A 26,874-nucleotide genomic window follows, 5' to 3' on the forward strand; every position below is an offset into this window, starting at 1 on the left:
AACCTAACCAAGTAGTTTTGTTGCCTAAACCTAACCAAACTGCATCCATGGCAACAATGGTCACCTGACTATGAGGACGAAGGTCACCTGATCGTTACCACATCCAAAACTCCTAAATACACCGGACTACGTCGGTTTACTTCACAGACAAAATGCATGAAAAGTAAGTAAATAAGTAAGTAAGTATTGTACTGAAAAGGAAAGAAGAATATTGGAAAATCTCTAAGCTGAATTTCTTACGTGCCACTGCAACACAGAGCTGAACTGCAGCTTCAGTTTCATGCCACCAGTGTTTTTTTACTTTATGCAAACAGATAAAAGCCAGTGTTGTTTTCCTGGAAGCAGTGTATAGCAACACTGGAGGAGCTGATGAATGATTAATCGATTAATCAATTAGCAGACAATAAAATGGCATTTCTAAGCTTTAGACTGCACTGATTGGCCGCTATAATTTTCTGCTTTGTCAGGAGCATGATCGCTCATAAATATTGATCTGCTGGTCATCTGTGTGTATGAACGCAGTGCCTGGTCAGCAGTTTGACTGTCGTTGTTTGTTAGATCAACCAGAACCACACACAGGCCTCGAACTGAAATATTAAAAACAGTCATGTTGCCAACCAGTCTTAGAATTTTTACGATCTATGGCTTGTTTGAGCAGAGGAATCGAGGGTATTTAGCTGTGAATATGTATCCTTATCTTCAGCACCTGAATCAACCCAGTACCCGGTTTCCACCAAAGATCTGTATACTGGATAACAGGCTTGGGGAGTAACAGATTACCTGTAACAGGATTATAGTTACAGAAAAAAAAGTCATAATCAGATTGAAGCTACACAGAGCAACTGCTAACATTAGCTACACAGGACAGCGGCTAAAGTTAGCTACATAGAGTAACTGCTAATGTTAGCTACATAGAGTAACTGCTAATGTTAGCTACATAGAGCGACCAGTAACATTAGATACAGAGGCAAACCGCTAACATAAATATAATGCACATACCTCTATAGCTGGACAACTAATAAACCTCCAGTGAAGATTTTGTTAGGCTCAGAAACTTCACCATATGTTATATTGAAGTGATCCAAAAAAAAACAGAAAGTAACTAAGTTACATTACTAACATTGTGATACTTGGATTAGGTCACTGGTTACTTTTTTTCACAAGTCAAGACATTGGCAGGTTATGTTGTCTTGGTTAATGTCTTGTCGTCATAACAAACACATCTCAAACAATGTCAATTTTGCATTAAAAATAACAACTGACCTAATTACATTTAATGACAAAGGTTATAAACATTCATAGACTCCTGCATGTTCATGACAGATGTCATAATGTAATGACAGTCTTATGCACACCCCTTCAAATAAAGTCTTACCCACAGTTCACTGTGTGAATCGGTGTATTTCTTTTCCAGATGATATTTATACCAACTGGAGCATCACAGAGACAAGTGCAGGTTTTCTGATGTCTCGTTCACTGAAGTGTGTTTGTTTCAGTGAGTGAGAATGTTGCTTGAGAACACACACACACACACACACACACACACACATACACACACACACACACACATACACACACACACAGTGACCACTGAGCTGTGACTTCCACCAATAAAAACTCATCTGGCCCCATTACCTCAGTCTAACCTCAGGGTTACCACAGAGATCACCAAAATGACCTCCAGTCAGGTGGGGAGGCAAAGGTGAAGTCACCTGTCTGTCATCCCAAATCCATCCATCCATCCATCCATCTATCCATCCATCCATCCATCCATCCATCCATCCATCCATCCATCCATCCATCCATTTGGGGCAGACCCAAACAACAATGAACGTGTGCGTAAACAAATCTGATATGTCTCACAGTACAGATATTTGTGTTAGAAAAAAATCATCTGGACAAAGTAAAGTACTGATTCAATTTTTTTACTCGAAGTAAAAGTTAAAAAGTACAGACTACAAAAAAATAATACTACAAAAGTATAAAAGTGGCCATCTTTTATTTGTCTTTTTTGTCGTTTTGTTACGTCTCTTTTGTCTTGTTGAATCCTTTACATTATTTTTCATCCTGTTGGGTCTTTTTATTCTTGTTACGTCTTTTACGTTGTTTGTTGTCTCATTACATTTTTTGTGTTGTTTCATGTAGTTTATGACTTTTTTCGTCTTGTTACGTCTTTTAGGTTGTTTTTTGTCTTGTGTCTTTTCTATCTTTTTTTGTTACATCTTTTTTGTCTTGTTACATCTTTTGCAATGTTTTTTGTTTTATTACATATTTTATGTTGTTTTTCTTTCATTTCTTTCTTTCATCTTATTACATCTTTTTTGTCTTTTTACATCTTTTATGATGTTTCTCAACTTGTTATATCTTTTACATCTTGTTACGTATTTTGACTTTCATGTCATTTTTCGTATTATTTCATGTTTTTTTGTCTCGTTCCATCGTTTACGTACGTTTTTGTTCTTCATCTTGTTACGCCTTTCTCAACTTATTTCTTTTTTCTCTTGACACTTTATTTTGCATCTTAGGTCTTTTTTTCTTGTCCCATAGTTTGCATCATTTTTGTTGTTTTTTGTCTTCTTACATCTTTTTCATCTTGTTATGTAATTTTTAGTCTCGTTATGTCTTTTTCATCTTTTTCCAGCGTTTCTGCCATTTTTTGGTGTTTTTCATCCCGTTTCATCGTCTTGTTACGTGGTTTTCAGTCTTGATATTTTTTTTTTTTTAGTTATTATATCTTTTATGTTGTTTTTCATCTTTTATGTCTTCTTCATTTTGCTATGTCTTTTTTTCTTGTTACATCTGTTGTGCATGAAATGCATTTAGGTCTATAATTCCTCAAATGCATGAAAAGTTACGTAACAAGCTTGTTTTGAAAACAGATATTTGTGTTCATATGTAGGGAGTAAAGGTAAAAAGTTGTCAGAAAAATAAATATGTGAGTAAAGTATCCAGCCTCTGCTCATCATCATGTTAATATTGTCACATTTCCTGTTTGCAGTGCTGCTACACTGAAACAGTCTTTTGAATTAAAAAAAAGTGCTGGAACTGAAATGAGTAAAATATGGATGGATATGAGGTAAGACAGAGACAGAGACAGAGAGAAAGACAGGCAGAGAGACACAGAGGGAGACAGAGACAGGCAGACAGTAGAGTTTAATGATTCCAGATGAGCTGAGTGGTCTGCCTGACAACTGAAATGAACAGGAATCAATAGTGAGAGCGTCTGTCTGCAGCAGATAAGACACACACACACAATGTTGACTATTAAAGACGACAGCTTGAGATATTACACTATTAGTTATGCTATTTTTAATCAGCTATCATATTTAATTAATTCTTCAGGTCAGATGCTATCTGAGTGTCTAACTGTGGGTATGTGTGTGTGTGCGCGTGTGTGTGTGTTAGTGTGTGTGTGGGTCAAGTGTGTGTGAGTGGAGGATGGGGGGCTATTACTCCTGTAATGGGGAAGAGGAGGAGGGCTAATCTAAAATATAGAACCTTGAAAAGACACAAAATAGAAAAACAGGAGGGATGGAAGAAGCAGAGAGACGGATGAAAAAAGGAGGGGGACAATGACGGGAAAATAATTTGAACTGTATGTTTAATAATAATAAATGGGGTTATACTGATATGCTGTTTTGAGAGCCAGTAGTTTTGTGCAGATATCAGGTTTATTGATAGCAGACATTTTGTGTCAGCATTCAGTATTTTTACATTTCAAATTTTATATCTGTACTCAGTGTTTCTTGTCAGTATTTCTTGTCAAACTTTGACAGGCTTCAGAGACAACATTCAGATTGTGAAACTGCACTTCTGTTTTATAGCTAAAGGCATAATGTGCAACAATTTCCTTTAAATAAAAAAAAAAAAAAAAAAAAGATGTATAGACTCATTAAACTCATTAAATTCCTTTCAATCAGCACTTATGACCCACTACAAATGTGATGGTGGTCGTATCTGCAGAGACCTTGATGTCCTCCTGTATTTACTTTTCTTTTTTCTCATTATTTTACTGTATTCAGGATGTTTCACCAGCCCAAAACGTTGGTATCTGATGTCCTGGGACGCTCTGGCGCATTTACGAACAGCTCAGACAAATCCCACTGATTCTGCCTTTACCTTAGTTTATCATTTTGCAATACTGAGCATTTTGGAATTTGAGCGACAAAGATTTTGGTTTCATTTTATTTCTGCATGCAAATATTTGTATGTTTCACAAAAACACAGTAAAGTGGGGATGCATGATAAAATCAGCATGTTGCCAGCTTTAAATTTAAATATCATGTCAGCTCAAAATAAACATTTCTGCCGATGTGACAGGGTTGGGAGAGTTACTTCAAAAATGTATCTGAATACAGTTACTAATTACCTGTTAAAAATGTAGTCAGTAATGTAATCCAAGCCTGGAAATAAAATGATGCTTTAATTAAGTCCATGCAACATGAGTATGTCTGGCAAAGTTGATATTTGCAGTGATTGCTCAGCGTTGGTCACACTACAGATTTAATTGTCCATTTTAAGAGCCATCGTCCCAATCATTACGATGAATTAGTGAAGAACAAAACTGTCAGCAGCAGTTTTCTTATTTTTCCCAGTGAATATAAACATTTTGAAAAGCATCATACTTTATCTTTACCTCTGGCAGTGGGTCAGCAGAATAAGTGGAGGCATAATAATAATAATAATAATAAACTCCACTACAGGAGAGACTTGATGTTCTCTGCAAATACGTGGAAAAAAAATACAATATAGTACATCCCAAAAATGATGCACATATTGAAATGTTGCTTATATGATTTGTAAGTTACAGGAATGCATCATGGAATACCTATAACAGGAAGAATTATGCAGGAAATACTAATAACAACAATAAGATAGGAACGCAAACCTGTTATTAATAATGTAAAATGTATCGTATCAGAAGAAACTCAACAATAAGATACCATTTGAATAAATGTCCAGTGTGGACAAGGCTGGTTTCACGGTATGAAAACTGACTGTTCTTTTTAATGTTTTGGGTGTAACGGTATTAAATTCTACAATATTTGGATTATTAAATAAAAAATATATTCTGTATATTCTACTGTTATTTTAAGACAGAGTTTTTCCAGAAAATGTGTGTTTTAATGACAGCTGCTTTTATGAGCCTGTGATAATGCTGAATGGTCACAATAAACTAAACTAAAACTCCTTTTGTCCTCGACCCGTCAGCTTATGCTTATATTCACAAACAAACAGCAGAGGAAATGTCAGAAGCAAAGAGAAGTGAGGCTGATATCAACTATGACCACCAGTGTAAAAACAGGTTAGTACTGTGTACGTGATACCATCATACCGTGATACCATGATATTTTCTGAGACGGTTATCATCCTGTAAAAGTCTCATACTGTTGCTTTGGTGTGTGTGTGTGTGTGTGTGTGTGTGTGTGTGTGTGTGTGTGTGTGTGTGTGTGTGTTCAAACTGGAGGAGGCGGAGGCGGTGGGGGCAGCAGAGGGGCTGTGGAGATGAAGGTTGTAGGTCTGATGAAAGCCTCGGTATCATCACCTCGCTCTGACCAGCCACCAGTGTGAGATCAGGCAGCTCAAGCTGCTAATTATAGTAATTATGATTCATTACTGGCTGAGATTAATTTAATAAAGAGGAGGCTGAGCAGAGCTCGTTAACCTTCATTAGAATAATTATAGACGCAAAACTCACATGGGCACACACACTTACACACATGCATGCTGACTGGTGAGAGACTTGGGAGTGTTCCCACAGCGTCTGCTGGCACACACTGTGGGAACCGGGAGTGTCGCTGTGTGTGTGTGTGTGTGTGTGTGTGTGTGTGTGTGTGTGTGTGTGTGTGTGTGTGTGTGTGTGTGTGTGTGTTATGGAGTGACTCACTGTGAGGAGCTAGCGTCCTCATAACAACAATAAAATGAGGCAGAAAGGGCTGCTAAGTGAGAACATTTTTCAGATCTTCACTTTATGATAATTATTAATTATGATTCAGTAACGTCCTCCACACACACACACACACACACACACACACACACACACACACACACACACACACACACACATATATGCACACACACTTTCACACAATTAGATTATGGAATTTTAACAGTGCTGCAGTTTTTTATATACTGTACTGTCCCTTTACTGGTCTTTTTAATGTTTTGGGTAGTTTTAATATAATTGCAGTATTTAATAGTATTTGTTAATCATTATTATTACATTATTGCTGACATTCACCTTATTATTCTTATTGTTATTATTCTATAGGGATGTTCTGCTACCAATACCAGTATCTGGAACGCCTACGATACAGCCCTAAAATACAGGCATCGGTATCGGCAATTACAGAAGTCTATGCACTGATCCAATACCTCCTAATTTATTATCAAATAAAAACTGGACCCTGCAACTTCCCTGCAGCGTCCTGTATATGCCAATTGTTTTTCATACAGATTTAGGAGCATACAGCTGTTAAATAATAATTATGATTCAGTAATCCCATCCACATGCACACACACATGCACACATGCACTCTCACAGTAATGGAAATTCAGCAATACTGCAGTTTTTTAGTTAGTGTACGGTGCCTTTACTCTTCCTTTTAATGTTTTTGTTATTTTCATTATTATTATTATTATTTAATAATGTGTGTTTATCCTCATTATTACATTATTGCTTATTATTCTTATATTTAGGGCTGTTCTGATTCCAGTATAAGTATCACAAATGCCTCTGATTCTGCCTAATCTGCAATTATGAAAGTCTATGCACTGATCTGATAACCTGTTTGCCTGTAAAACTTACAAGCAGCGACCTGTATACACCAGTTTCTTTTAACATGAGTATACGGCTGTTAAATAAAAATAATATATAGTTTTTACAACATACTGGTATTGTATCGGTATCGGGAATGCAAAAAAATGGTATCACAACACCTCTAGTTATATTACTATTATTGTAGTTTCTTTATTTCTAAAGATAATAGTTCAACATCTACAAATTTTATTATACTAAACTCTTAAATTAAACTAAATTGCCAAAAGACAAACCGTGCATGTCATTATTTCATTATGCTGTAGGGTTAGATTTATGTTTAAATTTACACTAATACTTATACATCTTTAATTTGACATAAACCTGGGATTAATTTACTCACAGTGAAATCCAGAGGAGGCTGCGTGACCACTTCAACTAACTCTGCAGATAAAAAAACATAATATTAGTCATTAATGTTCTTCCATACTCACTTGGCTGACTTCTCCTACCACTTCTCCGTTCGTTGTTCCTGTAGCAGTGTGTGTTGGCAGTGCTTTATAGTTTTCCTCCACCATAGTTAAAATGCTAATATTTCCCAAGGTGAATAAGCTGCTGTGATATTTAATATAGTTAATATATTGACTGTTTTAAAATAAAGCCATAAAGCCTCCGGGCGGAAGCAGGAAGTAGATCAAAAGGCTCCCGTAATGGGTTCAGCTCTCTGATTGGCTAATCATGTCTCATTGTTTCAGCCATTATTTTGCTCAACTTTTAATTTCTTCCTCCTAAGGATCATTGAGCAAGGCAATTACATGGAGCTGACCTTGTGTATTAGGGCCCGGGGAGGAGGACAGGAAAGATGTCCCATCACCTCTTTCTTTTTTAAATTTCTTCCACAACAATATAAAAAGTGTGTGTGGCGTCAGAGCCTCCATCACTATTCCCCTCTCCTCTGTGGCTGAAAATGAGAGTCAACGGAATATTAAGTCCCTAGCATTTGAATAAACACGTCGTGTGTTAAATCAAAATCCAATTCTGTGGTCTATTATTTTCTGGCATAGTAATGACTGCCAAGGATTAGGAATCAATATTTCACTGCAGCGGGGACATTACCGGCTTTATTCAGGCCGTAATTGAGTTTTGAGGAGAGGCCCTGCCCTGGAATCTGCATTAAAGATAAGAGCTGCTTTCATATGGATGCACAAGTAAAGCTAGAGCGAGGCGACACATTACACATCAGCTACACATCAATTACAGCGCACGCCAGTTAACCTTGCAACACACGAGCCACTGTAACTCTGCTGAACACTAGTTAACATTAATTCTAGCAATCATAACTTATAATAGACTGTAGTAACTGCTGTGACCTACCTGTACCACTACACTGTAAAAATCACACAGGAATTTAGTGGAATCAACTAATCTTTTTCTCATTAACTTAACGTAAATATACACATTTTATTTATTCAGTGTGATTTAACTTAAAATTTTTGGTATTCATCTTAAGAACACTTCAGACTTCTTTTAACTTGAAGTCTTTTGACTTGAAAAGATCAGTTGAATGAATGTATGTCAATCAACTCATTAAATTAAGTTTCTAAAGAAACACGATCAGCATATTGATAGACTTCCCAGCATGCACTGTGTGAGAGTTTAAAATCTCCTGAAACCCTTCTTTTTTTTTTTGTTTTAAGAAAACAAAACTCGATATGTTTCTCCGTCTTTGTGCCAGTGGTTGAACAAATTAATTTGTCAGTAAGACTGAACAGTTGTTTGTTCGACTTAATATTTTAAACTCACTGAACATATTTTTTAAAGTACAACTGAATTAATTCAGTTCAGTTCAATTTAAACTTTATTACAGACTCACAGTACAGATTAAAAAAACAAGAAGACATTATATATATTAAATTACAAGAGAGAGAGAGATTTTAATTTGATTTGAATCATAATAAAATAACACCAGCTTGTCTTTTCAAATTCAGTTAACTTAAAATTTTTAGGTGGGACAGACACGAACCTTTTAAAGTTAAAACAATTAGTTCATTTTTTACAGTGTACATCTATGCTAATATTTAATTTACTTACCTACAAAGCAGTTACTTTATTCACAGCAGTCATATTGATATGAAATATGAGGTAAAGACTGGTGTTTCCAATAACACTGATTAAGGTCCTGTTCCATTTAGTGTAGCAGAGTCTTTTCAGTGGGCCAACATGTATAATAGCAGCACCCTGACTCTGTGTGACCTGAATGGAACCAAACTTTAACAGTATCATTGGTATCACCTGTCTTTACTCATTTCAAAATGGCTGCCGTGCGAAGGGTCTATTAGCCTACACTTCTAGATGTAAACAAAGTAACATCAAAGGGCTGCGAGAGAAAGTGAAGAGCTAAAGTGAGAAAAGCCAGCGCGCGCTTCCCTCTTCTCTGTCTGTTTCTCCTCGTGCTCGGATAGCGAACTGGCCGCACGGCAACGCTCTGCGCGCGCGGCCCGAGATAATAGACTATTAGTGGAAGTGGGATTAATTTGTAGCCAATTACAACCCGGAGAGTTGAATAGGAATGCATAAATAAGGAGGGAGACGGACACATTCACACACACACACACACACACACACACACACGCCTGCGCGTGGACATATGTGAGTATATGATAGTGGGTCCTCGAGGGGCCGGCTAAAATCCAAAAAAGGTGTTGAGAGCTGCACGAGCTGAAGAGAGAGAGGGCGAGCGCGAGAGAGGGAGGAGAGAGGGGGCTTCACTTAACTAATGGGGAGAGAGAGACACAGAGACAGATCCGCGTGCGTCCGTCCCGCCTCCAACTCCCGTCAGGCTTGCAGAGCGCGCGCACACACCGGTGACCAGACAGAGCGCGCGAGGCTGGAGGTCGGGACGCCGTGCTGTTTATGTGTGCGTGCCAACACGGGATAACGGCGGCGGACAAGACAGACACACGTTAGATCAGCGGAGACGTTGTGTTGCCGCGGTGGATGCGGAGGGATGACGGGAAAAGAAGAGCCGGAGGGAAGAAGAAGAGAAGAAGAAGAAGAAGTTTAAAGTTTGAACGGGACCACGAGCTGTAGTCCAGTTAAAGCCCTCCAGACTCTTTATGGAAAACTTTACCGGGCTGAAAACATCACATCAGACTGGATGCTGACGGGACTCATGAACCGGCCTGTGGTGTGAAGTTTATATTTTGACATGAACATCAGACAGTCCCTTTAAACCGGCTTGGTCTTCATTTTTCACCGTTCCTGCATTTTAATCCGGATTCTTATCCTAATTTATGGGAAATTGAGAGTAAAGCGATGAACCGGGACAGAGCGGTACCGGGGCCCGGAGCGGACGGGGTCCAGACCGTGATAAGCCGGGACAGAGCCGTGGTGGCGGGGCCCGTGGTGGCGGACGCAGCCCAGCCCGTGGCGATGAGTCGGGACAGAGCGGTACCGGCTCCCGGCGGGGAAGGGGTCCAAACCGTGGTGGGCCCAGACAGCGGAGACATGCTCGACGGAGGTGCCGCCGGGGAGAAGCGGCTCTTCTCGAACGCGGTGGCCGGAGGAAGAGATGCGCAGGTTGGGGAGAACCACTCAGAACCTCCGCCGACGAACCCGGTGTTAGCCCCGCCACAGCAGGTAGATACAAGCCACCAAAGTTCACGGAGTTCCTCTGGAGGAAGTGTGTAGATGTAGCAGCAGATATAATGATACCGTGAAGAAACATGGGGTGTAAATAAAAACAGATAACTCACTGGACATGACACAACAAACGGCGATAGAAATACGTGAAAACACTTCGATTTCGGTAGGCAGAGTTGACACGAAAAGTAGGAAGTAAACATTACAGAGTCACCAGAGTGCGAAAATTAACCGCCGAAAATTAACGGTCACTGATAAAAACTGAATTAAATTTAAAGTGTGCGTGTGCAGCCATATGTAGGATATTTTTCTTTTGTTTTCTTTTGTTTTTGTTGCGTTTTTAATGGTAGTCTCGTTTTGTCGTGTCAAACGGCCTGTGTTATCGTGTTTGGGCTGTCCGATCTGAGCAGGCAGATGAGGCCTTAATTAAGATACAGCAGTAAAATTAACAGCCAATTTGCTGCGGTAATGTGATGGGAACAATAAAAATAAACTGGATAAATGCGTTTCCATAAACGCTCAGAGGGAAATTGACTTCTTTCTCCATTTTATTGCGCTCCAATCGTTTAAAAAAGGAATGAAAACATGCGAATTTTAGCATTTCTCAATTATGTCATTTAATATGTATTACAGCATGAAAACAACGTAGTCTTTCTACTTCCCTTAAATTGAATAATTCTGAGCTAAACGAAAATTCCATTAAGTTAAATTAAAAAAATAAATTAAAAAAATCAAAACGTAAAATTGTAAACCGGAAATCACAAGTTTTGAAAGCCTCGAAACAGATTAAATTCCATCGCCGTGGATTACAACACGGATTTATTATGAACTATCTTAAATAAAGGATTATTCCTTTTAATCACAGCTCTGATCGTGGTATTGTGTGATTATTCTTATCATCAGCTGTTAATAGGCCCCTTGGTGCTACCCGCCTGCTCCCTCGGATTATTTCCAGAGAGAATTATAATATTATTAATGTGGGATTATTCATGTCGACATGCTCCAGACTGGCCTCATTAATAAATGAATGATCCTAATCAGGATGTAGTGCAGGGGGGAAGCCACTCTGAGCCACTGACTGCGCCACGTTTTATCTCCTTAATACAGTTGCTCACCTTTTTGGCTTGACATAAATCTTAAGGATATAAATTCAGTGTACATATCTGTATCATATAGTAAACACGGTACACGAAAACAGGGTCAAACTGGTGCAAGTTATACGAGTATTGGGGATTTTATGGAAATCATAAATTAATACTTTCGTTAAAAATGCTCATTTATTTTACAGTCAGGGAAATAATTTAAAAAAAAATAAGGTTTACTACCCTTTTGTCTGCTTTTTTTTAAACACTTGACCTGTAAAAATAAAAGTGGGATTGATTCGTTTTCCTTCTGATAGCCTATTGACCGCTACATATTGGATATAGGAAATCTAGTTGATTTGTGTTCATGTTGTGGGTGTTTGCTTTATGAATACAGTTTACAGTCCGTTTTATTGGCTGTGAAGTGTGTTCTTCACACTGCTGTTTGTCTGCCTTCATGTGATAGTCTGGTTCCTGGTCCAATAGCCTTCTTTAACACAAGTTACAGATATGAAGACTAGTATAATTGCTGTATTTTACCAACTGTAAGATATGAATTATTATTATTATTATCATTATTATTATTAAATTGAAATCACTGTTGTAAGTGTTCTAATTCATATTAATTTATAATAAGACATTGGCATATATTTTTTATAATGAATTACACGAGTGAAAACCGTAAAAAAAAGAAACTATAAACTGTAACAATGAACTTAACAGGGTATCAAAATTTCCAGGCCGAAGAAAAAAAAATATAAGAAGCTCAAACGAAAATTAACTCTAAAACAATAATAATAAAAAAATAAAATAGCCTGATGAAAAAAATGTCCTGCTGTGATGAATAATTCCCCTGCGTTCTTTTCCAGGGCCCAACCGGGCACCGGACCACCTCTTTCTCCGTGCTGGACATTCTGGACCCGAACAAGTTCACGAGCAGCCGGAGACTCCAGCAGCAGCAGCACGCGAGCCACCGAGGCGAGCGCGAGCTGAGCGCGTACGGAGCGGAGAACCGGAGAGGAGGAGGAGGAGGAGCGGCGGAGCGCGAGCCCAGCCTCGAGCCCAGCAAAGGCTGCTACGGTGCTGACGAATACCAGAGCAGTAAGTCTACACGGAGTTTGCACGGAATTAACCTTTAAACCCGGGGCAATTTGTTTGTTTTCATTTTGTTTATTTTCCCGCCAGTCAGCCCTCTCGTGCACCCGTTTTTTTTCTCTCTGTAGAAACGTCTTTAAACGTCTGTTTATCTCACTGCTGTTACTCAGCCTTAAATCGTTTTCGTTTCACTAAATACCCATCTCTCTAATGATAATTTTTATTTCATAATTTAGAGGCAGTGTTTAACCTCCCACACTAAATTCAGTGAAAATTATTTGGATTTATTTCCGTTATTTCTTTTTTATTCGATATCTATGATTTTTTTTTTATCTTTAATGCAGACTTTTGTTGAATTTATTTTATTTCAAAAAACAATTTTTACATGAATGACCGTCTGATTTCACAAAATGACGAGTTTAGGAACTTTTTCTGTCCTCTGTGTGGATGTGTCTATTTACAGGAACAAGTCTAAATGTCTAAATAACGTGTCAGACAGGAAGTCGTTTTTAAGACCCCAAAAATAAGGATTTTAAAAGGCCGACACACAGCGACAGGCCCAACTGGAGCGGCTGCGTTCAAAACCCAAATAAAGTTTTTTCTAAACATCAGAATTTGAAAATGACAAAGAGAAGCTGTGAGTTTCTGACAGAAATCTAAAATGTTCGTTACCGACATTTCGCTCTCTGTCGAAGAAAAGAGAAAAACACATCGTCTTTCATTGAAGCACAGTTAAAAAAGAAACAAAATCGTACGACGTAATTGGCCACAGTTCGTGCGTGTGTGCTTATATGTGTGATCGGTATTATTGATTGGTGAATATCTGTTTCAAGCAGAAGTCTGCACTGTGTGTGTGACTGAGCCTCCATTCAAACCTATTAGCTCCAATCAGCTCCGTTTCCTGTCTTTGATATTACAGGTTACTGTTAAATCATAACCCGTGGTTAGACCTCACCTTTCCTCTTTTTCTTTCTTTTTATTTTTCTGTTTCTGTTTCCTATTTCCTTTCTATGTGTTTTTTTCTTTTTTCTTAAATTTCTACATCTAATTTAGCTGCTTCTCTGACATCTAATAACATACTGCAGCACTTCAGTAGGCCCACAAAAATAAAATGCCAAAAAATTCAGTCTACCTTTTAAGTTGACTTTTTTAATATTTAACTAATAAAAACTGTACTGAGCAGAGAATATTGACATACATTAAGAAAAAATAATCCACTAAATGTTTCTTTAACATTTGTTTATTCATCTCCACACCATTGTTCAAAATAAAGCTGTAGCATATCCTGTTATTATATTATATTGATAATTCCAGTATTAGCACAAGTAAGACTTTCTGACCTTCACAAATAACCTCAATCTTATCAAACACATACTGAGTTTATTTGTATTTTTTAAAATGTAATGTAATTCAGTCAGACTGTAACTGTGACTACATCAGATATAAATACACTTGTGGTATATTTTAAACCAAATGTTAAAATACTAATTTTACAAAACTAAAATTCATTTGAATTATTTCATTATCCGCTGGTACGTCTGTTTAAAATATTCTAATTACCATTACCAAGGGCCAATAATGCAAATAATAATAAAGACAATTATTTTAATAATTAATAAAGTAATCGTTTATTCAGTAAAATGTCCAAAAATTGTGAAAAGTGCTCATCACAATTTCTCAATCTTCAAATTAATTATTTTGTCAAACCAACAGCCCAAAACTCAGACTCTTCATTTACTGTCCAGGACAAAGAAAAGCAGCAAATTCTTACAAATGTTTGATATTTTTTTTCTTGAAAAATGACCAAAATGTTTAACAATTATCAAAATACTTGCCAACTAATTGTCTTTAGATCGACTAATTGACTAATCAGCTAACTGACTTATGCTGCTATTAACGAGGCTATACCAATAAATTCATTAATTAACAGCACATTTGGCCTCCACAGTAAAACAGTTTTGTGGGGGTTCTTTTCTTTTCTTCCACTGAAGGACTGTGAACCAATTACACATTAATGTAAACTACAGAATAAACAAGTATCATTCAAATAATATGTAAGATTTTAATTTTTAATGTATCAAACACTGGACAAACATTTCCACTTTAATATCAGCACTAATTACTAATAAAAGCTAAAATTTTCCCTTGAGGAAAAATATTTGCCTGAGTAAATAAGTTAAATAAATAAATGCATAATAAATAAACAAATAAATAAAAGTTAAATTCAGGGGTTTTTCTAGTGTGTCAGTTGGCCTAATACACCAGAAGGTTTTCATACTTTTATGAATTTATTTCTGTTTTACTGCAGTCATAAAGTAGCCGACACATGCTCACAGTGGATTTTCAGCAGAGAGCAGGAATATTTTTTTTAGAGACATAAACTGACTCATTAAAAGTCACAGATATAATGAAAAAAAATGTTTATTATACATTTAATGTTGCACTTGTACTGCAACTGTAATATCAGCATGTTATATTTGAAATAAATTTAAGTTAAAATTTATTTTTTGTTGTTAATTCTGCTTTGTTTTAACTTCATAAAGTCACAGAGTTAGTTTGTTGTAATTTAATTTTTATTGTCAGTAAATTTTTTTTTTTTTTTTTTTTTAATCTACCAAAGTAGAATATAAACTGAATTGAAGGTTTGAATTTTGAGTCATTATGTTCTGTCCTTTATGGCTCTCTGTCAAAGTCTGGTTTGAACAACTTTATATTCTCAGTGGATGAGTGGTGGATGTTATTACAGCACAACACGACACAACACATCTGGAGAGGAGGGTATTCCAGCTGCCGATGGAGACAGAGTGGGGGGTTCATTTTAGCCCTGGGGCCCTCTAGTGGGTTCATGCGGCCCTGGTGCTCAATAAAATGTTATTTTAGGTCCCTCCTCCTCCTCATAATTACACGATTCTCTTTCCAACTGGCCGATCTCCAAACGTTTGTCTGATAACAGCTCATAGAGAAAGATATTTTCGCTGAGCACTTTGACTAATTGAGTGATTAGTTCCTCTGAAACTCTTCTGAAAGTTTGAATGATTTGCATTTAAATGATCTAATTAGACATTAAGGGAGTGCAGGCCTCAGTGGTTTTTATTATGCCTGATTGTTGTTCACATTTCAAGCATGTTTTATTTTATTATTTTTATATATCGTCAGGGTTCCTTCACCTTCTCTGAAGTCAAATTCAAGCACTTTTCCAGCATTTTCAAGGTGCAGTTTTTCCAGCAACTTACAGCTGTGGTAAATGACATTTAAATACATATACACACTCAAAAAGTTTCAGTCAGATGTTGCTGTACTATAAACAAGCAAAATAATGCTTTGTTACAAAATTCTACAGAAGGGAGACAAATTAAAGGAAAACAAAGTTTCATCTTTCTAAACATGACACCTGTCTGGAAGCACACCTGGTATCCTATTAGAGCTGCAACAATTAATAAATTAATTGTTATTAATTAATAAATTAATCAACAACTATTGTGATAACTGATTAATCATGTGAGTATTTTTAAGACAAGTTCTCTGATTTCTTTGAGTTGTGGATAAAATATTATTTCAGATGATGTTACGCTGACGCGGTGCATATTTGTGTTGGTTGTGTTGAAGTAAACAACCACAAATTATATGTATCAATGTTGACAAAAGTACAGAGGTGTTTCCAGATGTTTCTGACTTATGCAGCGGTGGCATGAAGCGAGGACATGCATGTACACACATGCACACATTAATGAACCATTTCTGATATCTACTTTAATTTCAAACATTACCTGTGAAATGTATATTTCAAAGCTAAATGGTCCGACTGATCACAGCACAACAGAGCGACACCCTACAAATATAATATGAAGCTTCTGTACTTTATTCTGTAAGTCCTGAAAAGGAAATTGAACCTCCATCGTACTTCTGTCCTCAGGCTGTGAGACGCCTAAACTCATCCTCCAAACTCAATCATGAAAAACACTCTTCTTTTCATGATTTATTATTTCAGTAATTTATTAATTTATTAAAAAAGGCTAAATTAACAGAGTAAAAAAACAATAAAAGTAGGATACAAACAAAAGAAAATATGCTCAAAAACAAACAAACAAAAAAAATATACTCACCAATAGTTGGTTCCAAGGTCCCGCCTCTCACTGGACAGATAACCAATCATACTTGAGGATAATATGCCGGCACTTGCAGTGGCCAATTAGATATCTGGGGGGTGGCCAGCGCCCCTCCTCTAGACATGCCCCTGCAAAAGTATCAATACTTTTTTGTTACCTGTTTAAAACATGTTTAAAACGATATATACAATATCTGTTAATTAGTTTAAAAAATACCAAAGCTATTAAATAAATGATCGAAGTTCTCATTCAGGACCTCACTTCAGTCTTTATTGTCCTGCATGCAAAACCAGACAGTGTCCAGTGATTTTGTCTGTAGCAGCACCGTGCGCAGGTTGTTAATTTATTTTAAATTTTTTAAGAAAAGTCTCTGACTTTTTTCCTTTTGGCCATGTGAGTTGTTGTTTTTTTTTTTATTCTAGTATTTTATTGAAGTTTAAAATTCAGGTATTGTGAGAACTATAACAGGAAACAGGACATGCATGGACAAAAAATGATCCACAGTTTAACTTTGTGTGTCACAGCTCTTGTCAATCAGATTAATTTGTATTTTTTTAATATCAAAGATAGATTTAATTCTGTCTGTCTTATTATTTCCTCTTCAGGGTGTGTTTGTTTCGCACTAATGTCATTTCAAGTAGAGATGCTCTGACAATTTTTTCCTTCCCGCTAAATTTTGCATATCAGCTGATACCAACTCCTGATCTGCTACCAGTGTGTAAAATAAAACCGCATATATCTTTATTATTGCTATTTTTCAACAGCTGTATTGTAATAACATTGTATGGATGCGATATGAATGCTGTAGTGCCTGACTCAGGTTAAACCTTTTATAAAACACGACCAAATACACGCAGAGAATGAATGCCACAGAACATGACTTCACCAAAGATTATGGGTGATTTGCGACTAAAGTAATAATTTAACAATATTTCAGGATGTTTGGAGATAACAATGTTATTGATGATATGACAAAATATTGATAAATATTTCTAGTTTCGATCTCACAACAGATTTTTTGCTCTCCTTGTACTCAACTAGGTTCTTCTGCTTGAGGTGGTGAAATTATTTTGTTGTGTCACAAACTTTTTTTTTTTGTTACAGTCTTGTTGCTTTTCTTACATTTTACTGGGCTTCATTGTACATCTGATCTTTTGTGACCACACTGCTGAAGTCGCTCTCCTTTTTGGAACTAACTCCTCCACTGAGGAGTTGGTGGCAGTGTCACATTTGCTTTCAGCCACACTTGTTGTTGTTGTTGCTTGTAAAAGTGTGACGTCATCCTGTCAACAAGTCATAGTTTTGCCATTTTTTTATCATCAAAAATCAAAAATTATAGTAATATATTGTGAACATGCAATAAGGCACACTCCTACTTCACCATCCTAAAAAAAAAAAAATGATTACGAGACGCTGCTGGGACGGGGGGATCTAAAGTATGACTCATGAACAGCATGTATAAGTATTTATTTATAAAACCTTGCTTTGACGTGGAAGTGATCTTATCTCTAAGCAAAGTCTAAACTTGCCTGACTAAACTTTTCCTGCTAGTTATGTCGGGTTGGTGAAGCATTTGGTGAACTTTGCATCAGCTTTATGAACAATGTGACAAGGATTATCAGTTAAAGGTGTGAGGAATTAATTGTGATGCAGTCCAGAGCGACATGTTTGTTTGTTTGCCAGCTGTGCAGCCCACTGCATAATCCATGTTGCCAGGCTTCAATCTCCTCTACCACTGCCATGATCTTGTCTTCCTAAAAGTTTGCTTTTCTCTTTTGGTCCAAACCTGAACAAACTAAAGATGTTCCTGCGACTAATTTCTCTGTCGATTAAATGCATATTTTAATTTAGATTAGGCGACTCGCCTAACAGTAAGAAAACAGTCGGAGAGCAGGTAAAATTGTTAAACAATATCAAAAGAAAACGCTGCATGTATTAAGAGCCATTTGAATCGTATTTTAAATGCTGCTGAAATGTATGAGACTTAGTGCCGTGCAGTACAAAAATTGCACGTTAACCTACAAAACATGACAACAACTCGCTAACTCAACATTTCAGACTGAACAGGATCACAGAGTCTGCAGGTAAACAGCATTGTTCACCAGAGCTGACAGCCTGACACACAGTGTGGCTAACGTTAGCAGTGCTAGCAGCAGCAGCTGCTGCTCTGCTTGCAGGTTAATGTCCACATCTGTGCTGAATGTGGTCACATGTTGCTCCAGTCAAGTGATTATATCCCATTTTATTCTTATTATTTTCATTTGCTAGATCAAAACAGTAACAGACCATGCTGGTTTTTACGAGCTGTCATCTGTGGTCAGGCCATTGGGTCTTTGATCTGAGGAGCTGCTGTCTGACGGAGCTGCAGCTCCTTCTAGTGGCGAGTGGCTGCATAACATCTTAGAGGCACCAATTAACTGGCATTGTACATGAATAAAATATTGATCAATAGTTTAATCGACTAGTATTTCTGGTGCCGATTAGGGAGGGTGGTGACGTTTAGTTGTATAGTCAACTAATTGTGCACTAATTCCTGAATTAGACCTTCCTTCATGTTAGCATTATGTAAGGGGAAATCACTGATTGTGAGGCAGGTATTAGTATCAGAACAACCCTGACTTTAAGTAGTTAGTTGAATATTTTTCTAAAGGACAGAATTTGTGGACATTACTGCTTGATTCCACTGGGCACAGTACGTCTGCACCACAGTTTTGATCCGTCCTCCATGTGACTGCAGGTCCCACCAGCAGTGTTTCAGAGGCGTTTCTGCAGCGGAGCGTTTTTTCCCACCTGATTATGTTTACTCAGTCAGATTTTGTTGATTTGTTCCTCTTTCCTTGCTTTTTGTGGTTCTACCATGGATGAGTGGACTACGTAGTTAAATAGTTTCTTTTCTGTCTGTCTTTATGATCACAAGTCTGCACCGGGGTCTTTTATTTTGAAAATTGACTGGATTCTTTCTGCGTCTGACTTCCTGCCAGCTCAATCTGCTCTGTGTACTTCGATGTGTCATCTGTCAAAAACAGACTCGGTGTGTAGTTGAAGCGTAGCGTAGAGCTGCGTCTAGGATGCACTGCTGGTGGAATCACTATCATTGTGTGTAATGGCAGCGATCTGCTCCAGCTGTCGTTGTGCAGTCATAACGCGACACAGCTGTGCCTGGTGGAGTGATGCTGTTCAAGAACCATCAGACCTTTAGAGGTGTATTCAGTAAGATTGTGATGGTGTGCTGGATGTTACGTTGACACTGTGTTTGTTGTGTGTGTTTCCAGAGGAAGGCTTCGTGTACAGGAGTCCAGATGAGGACGACTACCACAGATCGGGGACCCCGGACTCAGAGGCTCCTGACGGGCCCTACAGCAGCGAGGAGAGCAGCTCGGCTCTGCCCAGTAACGGAGACAGAGACCTGGGCCAGCACAGCCACCAGGACCCCGGCAGAGACACCACGAGCCCCGGAGGAGGCCCCGCGGGCCAGATCACCAACGTCCAGACCAATGGGGGCCAGGGCCAACAGGGCAAACCCAAGAGGAAGCGCTCTGGCTCGGACTCCAAGTCGGGGAAGCCCCGCAGAGCCCGGACTGCCTTCACCTACGAGCAGCTGGTGGCGCTGGAGAACAAGTTCAAGTCCACGCGCTACCTGTCGGTGTGCGAGCGGCTCAACCTGGCCCTGTCCCTGTCCCTCACCGAGACCCAGGTCAAGATCTGGTTCCAGAATCGGCGGACCAAGTGGAAGAAACAGAACCCCGGGGCCGACACCTCCGCCCCCACCGGGGCAGGAGGCACCGGAGGAGCGGGCGGAGCAGGAGGAGCGGGAGGAGGCCTGGGCAGCCTCAGCCCCCTCAGCCCGTCCCCTCCCATCAGCGGGCACCTGGCCATGCACGCTGGCTACGCTGGCCACCACCACCCTCCCGCCGGCAGCTTGGTCCAGCTGCCTTTCCTCACCGCCAGCCACGTCCTGTCGCCCTTCATGCTGGGGACACAGAGCTACGCTGCACCCGCCTTCTACAGCACACACCTGTAGAAACACACACACACAACTGACAGACACACACTGTGAGCCCGGAGAGACTCAAGTGTTTGAGTGTGTGAGAGAACAGACAGACTGCCAGTGTTCAGCTCTGCTCTCCTTTTTACTACCAACATTTCAAGGCTTTAATTTGAGCGGATTATTTTGATAGAATGTGAATATCTACCAGAAACTGTACATAAATCTATGTTCTAGCTCCCGAATGCTGTTTTAAATGACGTAATAGACTAATAGTTGATTTCTTTGTTTTAAAAAAAAGTCTGTATGAATATTGAATGTTTATTTATGACTTAAGGAATGGCTTGATCTATCGTCAGTACCGTGTAACTCCAACTGTGATTGTTTTCATTTCTGTTATTTATTGAATTTCTTGACAGTTTCCATAAAATCCTTGAATGTACTGAATCCTCAGCTCAACATGATATCGTCCTTTGATATTAAAATAATGACAATTAAACACTGAACTCCTTCCCTGTCAACTCATTCTGAGGGGACAGTCTGATGGACTGTCTCCTCAACAGCAGGGACGTCCCGGGTTCAGCTGTGGACCCTCATGTCTGTGTCCGTTTGTTCCCACAGACCAACAACATGCAGGTTAGAGACACTGGAAATTCTAAACTCAGAGGTTTTTGTCTTCGTGTGTGTGTGTAGGGGTCTCGCTCTTCCTCTCCCTCCATTGAAACGCTGGCAGGTACAAGAACAGTCGTGTCTAGAAGGGAACCCCATGAACCATGACCTCGCAAGAGTTTTGCAAATTAATGTTTTCCTTCTAGATATGACCCAGGCGGACACCGTAGGAGATGGAGTTGTTCCACAGCCTGGAAACGTGTGTTTGAGCTCTCTCTCAGTCGTTCTCTCAGTCGTTCTCTCTTGATTTTGGGGTTCGTGTGTTCCAAGTTCCAAGTTACTTTCTAACGTCCATTTCGTCACTGTCACAGACCCAGCTAGCTGTCACTCACGTCTTGTACAGGATGTTCACAGTAGTTTCACATTTTCTTCAAATTTTGCTGGCCATAAGGTAACATCGTCATGAAGATTTTTACTTAGTTAATTATACTTAATTATAACATTACGACCACGGTCCTGACTTGGTTAATAAGGAGGATAAACAGGTGCAATAACCAACAAAAAACAGGTAAGTTAAACAAAATTAACAGGAAATGTCAGCAAGCAATAAAGTTTTGTAATGTGGATCCTTTTGGCAAAACATTTATTTGAATAACAAACTTAGTGGGATGATTTTACTCAGAGACCTGATGACTATACTGATGGTCAACTATTGTTAGCAAATATTTTACATAATATATTAATATGATAAGAAAGACAAACAGAAACAACTCTGAAATGGCATTTTATGATTGAGGCAACAAAGATTTACAAACCTATGCAAAATGTTAGTTGATGAAAACTGTTGATTTTAATCTTTATACCAGCAACCAAAATCGCTTTGCTCCCTGAATGTGTACGCGCCCTCTAATGTTTGTAAACATGACACTTGATGGAGTTCTTGGAAACCTGGGACATTTTCACAAGAAACTGATTTTAAAACAAAAATGATAAGTTTCAGATTTTGAAGGCTTTTAACACATTTTTTAAATTGTCTGATGTTGTGAAATGTCAGCATAGTAGCCACCAGGGCGAAGGGAAAATTTTCTTTAGACATACTATAAAGCTACAAAGCAAACTCTATATCACCAAAGCTATTATTAAATTAGCAGCCTAATTTTTACTAAAATAAAGTAACTTACCATCCACTGAAAAATGAACTCCTATGACGTACAGCATTTCTGAAAATATCAGTAAACACGTCACGACTCGGAGGTGGTTTGAGGCTAAATGCTAACATTAGCATGCTAATATGCTCATGATAACCATAGCCAGTTGATGTTTAGCAGGTATGATCTTTGAACATGACATTATGCTAACATTTGCTAATTAGCAAAAAAAGAGCTGTGGTTGCAACAGATTACCTTCGTTTATTTTTCTATCAGCCACCTGCAAATTTCATCAACATTTGTCTGGTGCTAATTCAGTGCAGTATCAGTTTAATCAGTATATTACACAGCTAACAGGACATCATATTCACTTCCTTCAAAGTTTAATATCCATTCTGATGATCTGAATAAATAGATATTTCCCAAATTAAGATGGAGCTGATTCTCTACTGATCACATTCATCCTCAGTTATTTCTTCAGTAGTTTCCTGTCCAAACTTTCTCACAGTCAGTATTGACTGCAGGTCTGAGGGCTGAATTAACCCTGAATTAAGCTTATTAATGTGGAGGACAGGACAAAGACAAAGACACAGCAGGCTGAGCAAAGATTTACCGTTTACTTCTGCTACAAATCTTCCTCGTCGTGTTCATTCAGAACACGACTTTAATTCCCCAAAAAACCCATAACAAATACAAACATTAACAATAAATTCAAGTAGAAAATTCATGAAAATAAAGTAAAAATTCAGTCACTTATTCATGATGAAAACTGTTTTTGGCTGATAGAAAGGCAATATTACGATAAAAGAAAAGACATTTTTAGTCTCTGGTTACCTGACTGTTATTTATCAAGTGTGTCAGAAGCTGCACATATAGAGGAGTATAAAGGCAGGAGGATGTACGTACATTTGAATTATGACCACATTTTAAATAAGTTTCCTATCAAATACAAGTAAAATCATAGTGTTTTTAAATATTCATTCATGTCCATCTCTTCATATACTGTCTGTGCATGGCAATAAATTAAAATCTTGATTTCTTTCAGCGTTTCAAAGTTTATTCTGCTGTCCGTCTCATTTCACCTGAAGGCATCCTGAGCTGGCTGGAGGTCAGTTGAGGGCGTAGTTGAACTGGTTGGAGAACTTGTCGTGTTTTCTTCGGTCGGCGTTACTCATCACCTGAGCTACTCTGCGCATGGTGGTCCTGGAGGGACGGGACAGAGACAGGACAGGAAGACGGGGAATAAGAGGTAAGATGAAAACAATGTAAAAATATGCAACAAGGCGAAAGTCATGCTAAACGTGTAACAAGATGAAAATGACGTAAAAGATGTAAAAAGAAGCATAGAACGTAACAAGACATAACAAGACGAAAATGACATAAACAACGTCACAAAACATAACCAGACAAAAATGGCGTAAAAAATGTAACAAGATGAAAGACATCCAAAAGGTGTAACAAGACAAATGTGACATAACAAAACATAACAAGATGAAAATGATGTAAAACACAAAACAAGACAAAAACAACATAACAAGACAAAAATGATGCAACAAGACGTAGCAATATGCTTACGACTTTTGAAAGATGAGGGTATTAAACAGTCAGGGAAGGTCTAATCAAAGATGCTACTGAGGTGCATTATGGGAATTGTAGGATCCAGTGTTTTTAAGCTTGGAGTAAAAGTCTGATTATCTTGCAGGTAAGTGTGTTAGTGCAGAAAAGAGACGTACTTGTTGAAGACTTTCTTCTCCAGCCTGGAGCGGGACGTGTTGGCGCTCTGCTTCAGGTCACTGAGGTTGGGGTATTTCTTCTTCTTTCCTTTTTTCCCTTTTTTCCCCACCCTGTCAGAGCCCAGGTCTTCACCTGTCGCCGCCTCGATGTCTCGCATCAGATCTGCATCACGCCAGTCTGTAACACAAAGAAAAAAAAAAAAAGTTAAGTTTTTCTTATTCTCCGGTTCTTCCTTTTCTTCCCTGGTTCTTTCTTCTTCAGTGCTTCTTCCTCTTCACCGATTTCTTCCTCTTCTTCGCTGGTTCTTCATCTTCTTCACTGGTTCTTTTTCTTCTTCTTCAGTGGTTCTTTTTACTCTTTTTCACTGGTTCTTCTTCACTGAGTCTCCCTCTTCCTCTGGTTCTTCTTCCTCCCTCTCAGTGGTTCTTTTCCTTCTTCACTCGTTCCTCACTGGTTCTTCCTCTTGGTTCCTCTGGTTCTTCTTCGAGCTTGGTTTCCGGTTTGCAGCCTCTTCTTCTTCTCCTCTGTTTATTAATGTAGTCTGTGCCACCAATTTCTTACTCAGTGGTGTTTGGTTAGCCAAACCAGTTGATGGAAATGTGTCTAGTTTGCAAATTTTCTTGACAATTACATGGAAACACGGTTAAAGTGATGTGATGCTTCGTTCTATTCACACTGATTTTAGCTGATAATCTTCCATGTTTACAGGCTGTCAGTAGGAATGAGTGCAGGATTAACCAAGACTCTTCAACCATGTAATTTTCCTTTAAACACGCACTAAAGGAATATTATTGCATTAATGTTTTTCTGTTTCAGCTGCTCACAACATTAAAGATGGTAACAGCTGTAAAAATGCACAACAAAAATAAAAGTAAAGTGTATTCACTTTTATTCACTCGTAAAACTAATAGGATTTTGCAAAAATTACTCAGACTAAAACTAAAATAGGTGACAGAGTGAACAGTTTGCATGATACTATTTAAAATAATCTCAGTTTGGACTGAATGTGTTAAAAAAGTACAGACTTCTCTCTAGAACCAAAGTCAGTGATGCTTCAGTCAAACAGCAGACAGATTACATTATCTGTATGTCATTAAGTCAAACAGCTTCCTTCTCTCACAGCTACAATTACAGACAGAAACTTGAGCAAAAAGTCACGTTAATGAAAAGCGTAATGAAGTAATTACAGCTGATAACATAAATGAGTTCACACTGCGCAGTTTTACAGAGCATAAGTAGTAAACAGGGTGTCGTACAGCCTCATTTGGATCCAATTCTGGTGTTAATGAAAAGTGTAATGTCATAATTCTGGGTGATAAAGTAAAAGGCGGCTGTAATGCAGAGTAATGACGGTCTAAACGAAGAGACACTTGGAGTTAATGACGTACTGCGCTGGAATTAGAGATAAACCTGCAGTAATGCAAAGTAATTACACTGTGATTGTGATGGGATTGAAGTCGGCCTCTCCACTCTGTCAAAACACTGACCCCAGCCCTGCGTGTGTGTGTGTGCAGGGTGTGTGTGTGTGTGTGAGGGGGGTTATTAATCAGTCGGTCTGACCCCGGGTCTGACTGGACCTTCAACTCTCCCTCATTACACACACACACACACACACACACACACACACACACACACACACACGGGCAGAAGAGCAGTAATTGAAAAGCAGCTGGTGTATTTAAGAGAATCATTACTGCTAAAAGAGGAGCAGCTGCATTTACATGGTGTGTTTGGGTGTGTGTGTGTGTGTGTGTGTGTGTGTGTGTGTGTGTGTGTCCTCTACTACTTTGTTGTTGTGGTCTGAGAGGAGTTTGACGGCGAAATTAAATGAGAAATAAAGAGCAGAAAATAAGAGATGAGAGAAAAGAAATGAAAAGGAAGGAAAAATAAAGAAAAGACGATGGAGAGAGAGAGAGAGAGAGAGAGAGAGAGAGAGACAGTCTTCTGAATTTAATCAGTGTTGCAGCAGGGCTCTTTTCTCTGTCAACACCTCTTAGTCCTTCCAGCTGGGGTCTGTGTGTGTGTGTGTGTGTGTGTGTGTGTGTGTGTGTGTGTGTGTGTGTGTGTGTGTGTGTGTGTGTGTGTGTGTGTATGTGTGTGTGTGTGTCAGGGCAGGGGCCAGGCCACACACACACATCCACTGAGGCATCTGGGGTCTTTGGTTTGTTCAGACGTCTCTCAGCTACGCACCACTAAGCACAGGGACCCTGGACGTGTGTGTGTGTGTGTGTGTGTGTGTGTGTGTGTGTGTGTGTGTGTGTGTGTGAGTGTGTGTGTGTGTGAGAGAGAGAGAGAGAGAGAGAGAGAGAGAGAGAGAGAGAGAGAGAGAGAGAGAGAGAGAGAGAGAGAATGAAGCGGAGCATCAATGCCTCTCATCCCTGTCTGTCAGTCAGCTGCTCAGACTCTTGAGTTTGGTATTACTGTCTGTCTGTGTGCTTGATTCGGACTCTTTGAAGACTTTTAAACACCAGTTAAGATCAGATTGATGTGAAGCTGAATCACAACAACAAAAATGGAGGAGAATATCCTTCGATTGAAGAGGTCCAGGTATTTTCTACCTCCGAGAGCCTCGTTGTCCATTTGACAGCTTTAGTACCACAGATGAAGACATGCTATTACAGAGAAGAAGTCAAGACAGAAGTAGTACTGATGATGGACAGTAGCCTGTACTGCACTGCTGGTGTTTGGGTTTAAAGAGTACAGCAGTGTTTAACAT

The 26,874-nt window shown here is 38.7% G+C and overlaps 2 protein-coding genes across 2 annotated transcripts in view; one reads left to right on the forward strand and one right to left on the reverse strand.

The window, feature by feature from the left end:
* Window positions 1-9,219: 9,219 nt before the first annotated feature.
* On the forward strand, window positions 9,220-21,173 carry nkx1-2b (NK1 homeobox 2b). The gene is made up of 3 exons (XM_084718600.1): window positions 9,220-10,396; window positions 12,351-12,582; window positions 19,955-21,173. The coding sequence occupies exons 1-3, from the start codon at window positions 10,073-10,075 to the stop codon at window positions 20,701-20,703; spliced, it is 1,305 nt and encodes a 434-aa protein (XP_084574726.1). The 5' UTR covers window positions 9,220-10,072; the 3' UTR covers window positions 20,704-21,173.
* Window positions 21,174-23,027: 1,854 nt separating this feature from the next.
* The window catches only part of uvssa (UV-stimulated scaffold protein A), a 36,601-nt gene continuing 32,754 nt past the window's right edge, over window positions 23,028-26,874 (reverse strand). The window contains exons 14-15 of the mRNA XM_084718601.1: window positions 24,158-24,335; window positions 23,028-23,627 (exon numbers count right to left, since the gene is read on the reverse strand). Of these exons, the coding sequence (XP_084574727.1) occupies window positions 23,534-23,627; window positions 24,158-24,335 (272 nt within the window). The 3' untranslated portion in view covers window positions 23,028-23,533. The remainder of the gene's footprint in view (window positions 23,628-24,157; window positions 24,336-26,874) is intronic.

The sequence above is a fragment of the Lutjanus erythropterus genome, chromosome 5, assembly GCF_056507025.1.
Source record: "Lutjanus erythropterus isolate fLutEry1 chromosome 5, fLutEry1.hap2, whole genome shotgun sequence".
NCBI classification, from domain to species: Eukaryota; Metazoa; Chordata; class Actinopteri; order Lutjaniformes; family Lutjanidae; genus Lutjanus; species Lutjanus erythropterus.

Coding starts and splice junctions, on each gene's coding strand:
- nkx1-2b (XM_084718600.1), top strand. CDS start 10,073: ATGAACCGGGACAGAGCGGTACCGGGGCCCGGAGCGGACGGGGTCCAG. Junction 10,397..12,350: donor TGTTAGCCCCGCCACAGCAG/GTAGATACAAGC, acceptor GTTCTTTTCCAG/GGCCCAACCGGGCACCGGAC. Junction 12,583..19,954: donor TGCTGACGAATACCAGAGCA/GTAAGTCTACAC, acceptor GTGTGTTTCCAG/AGGAAGGCTTCGTGTACAGG.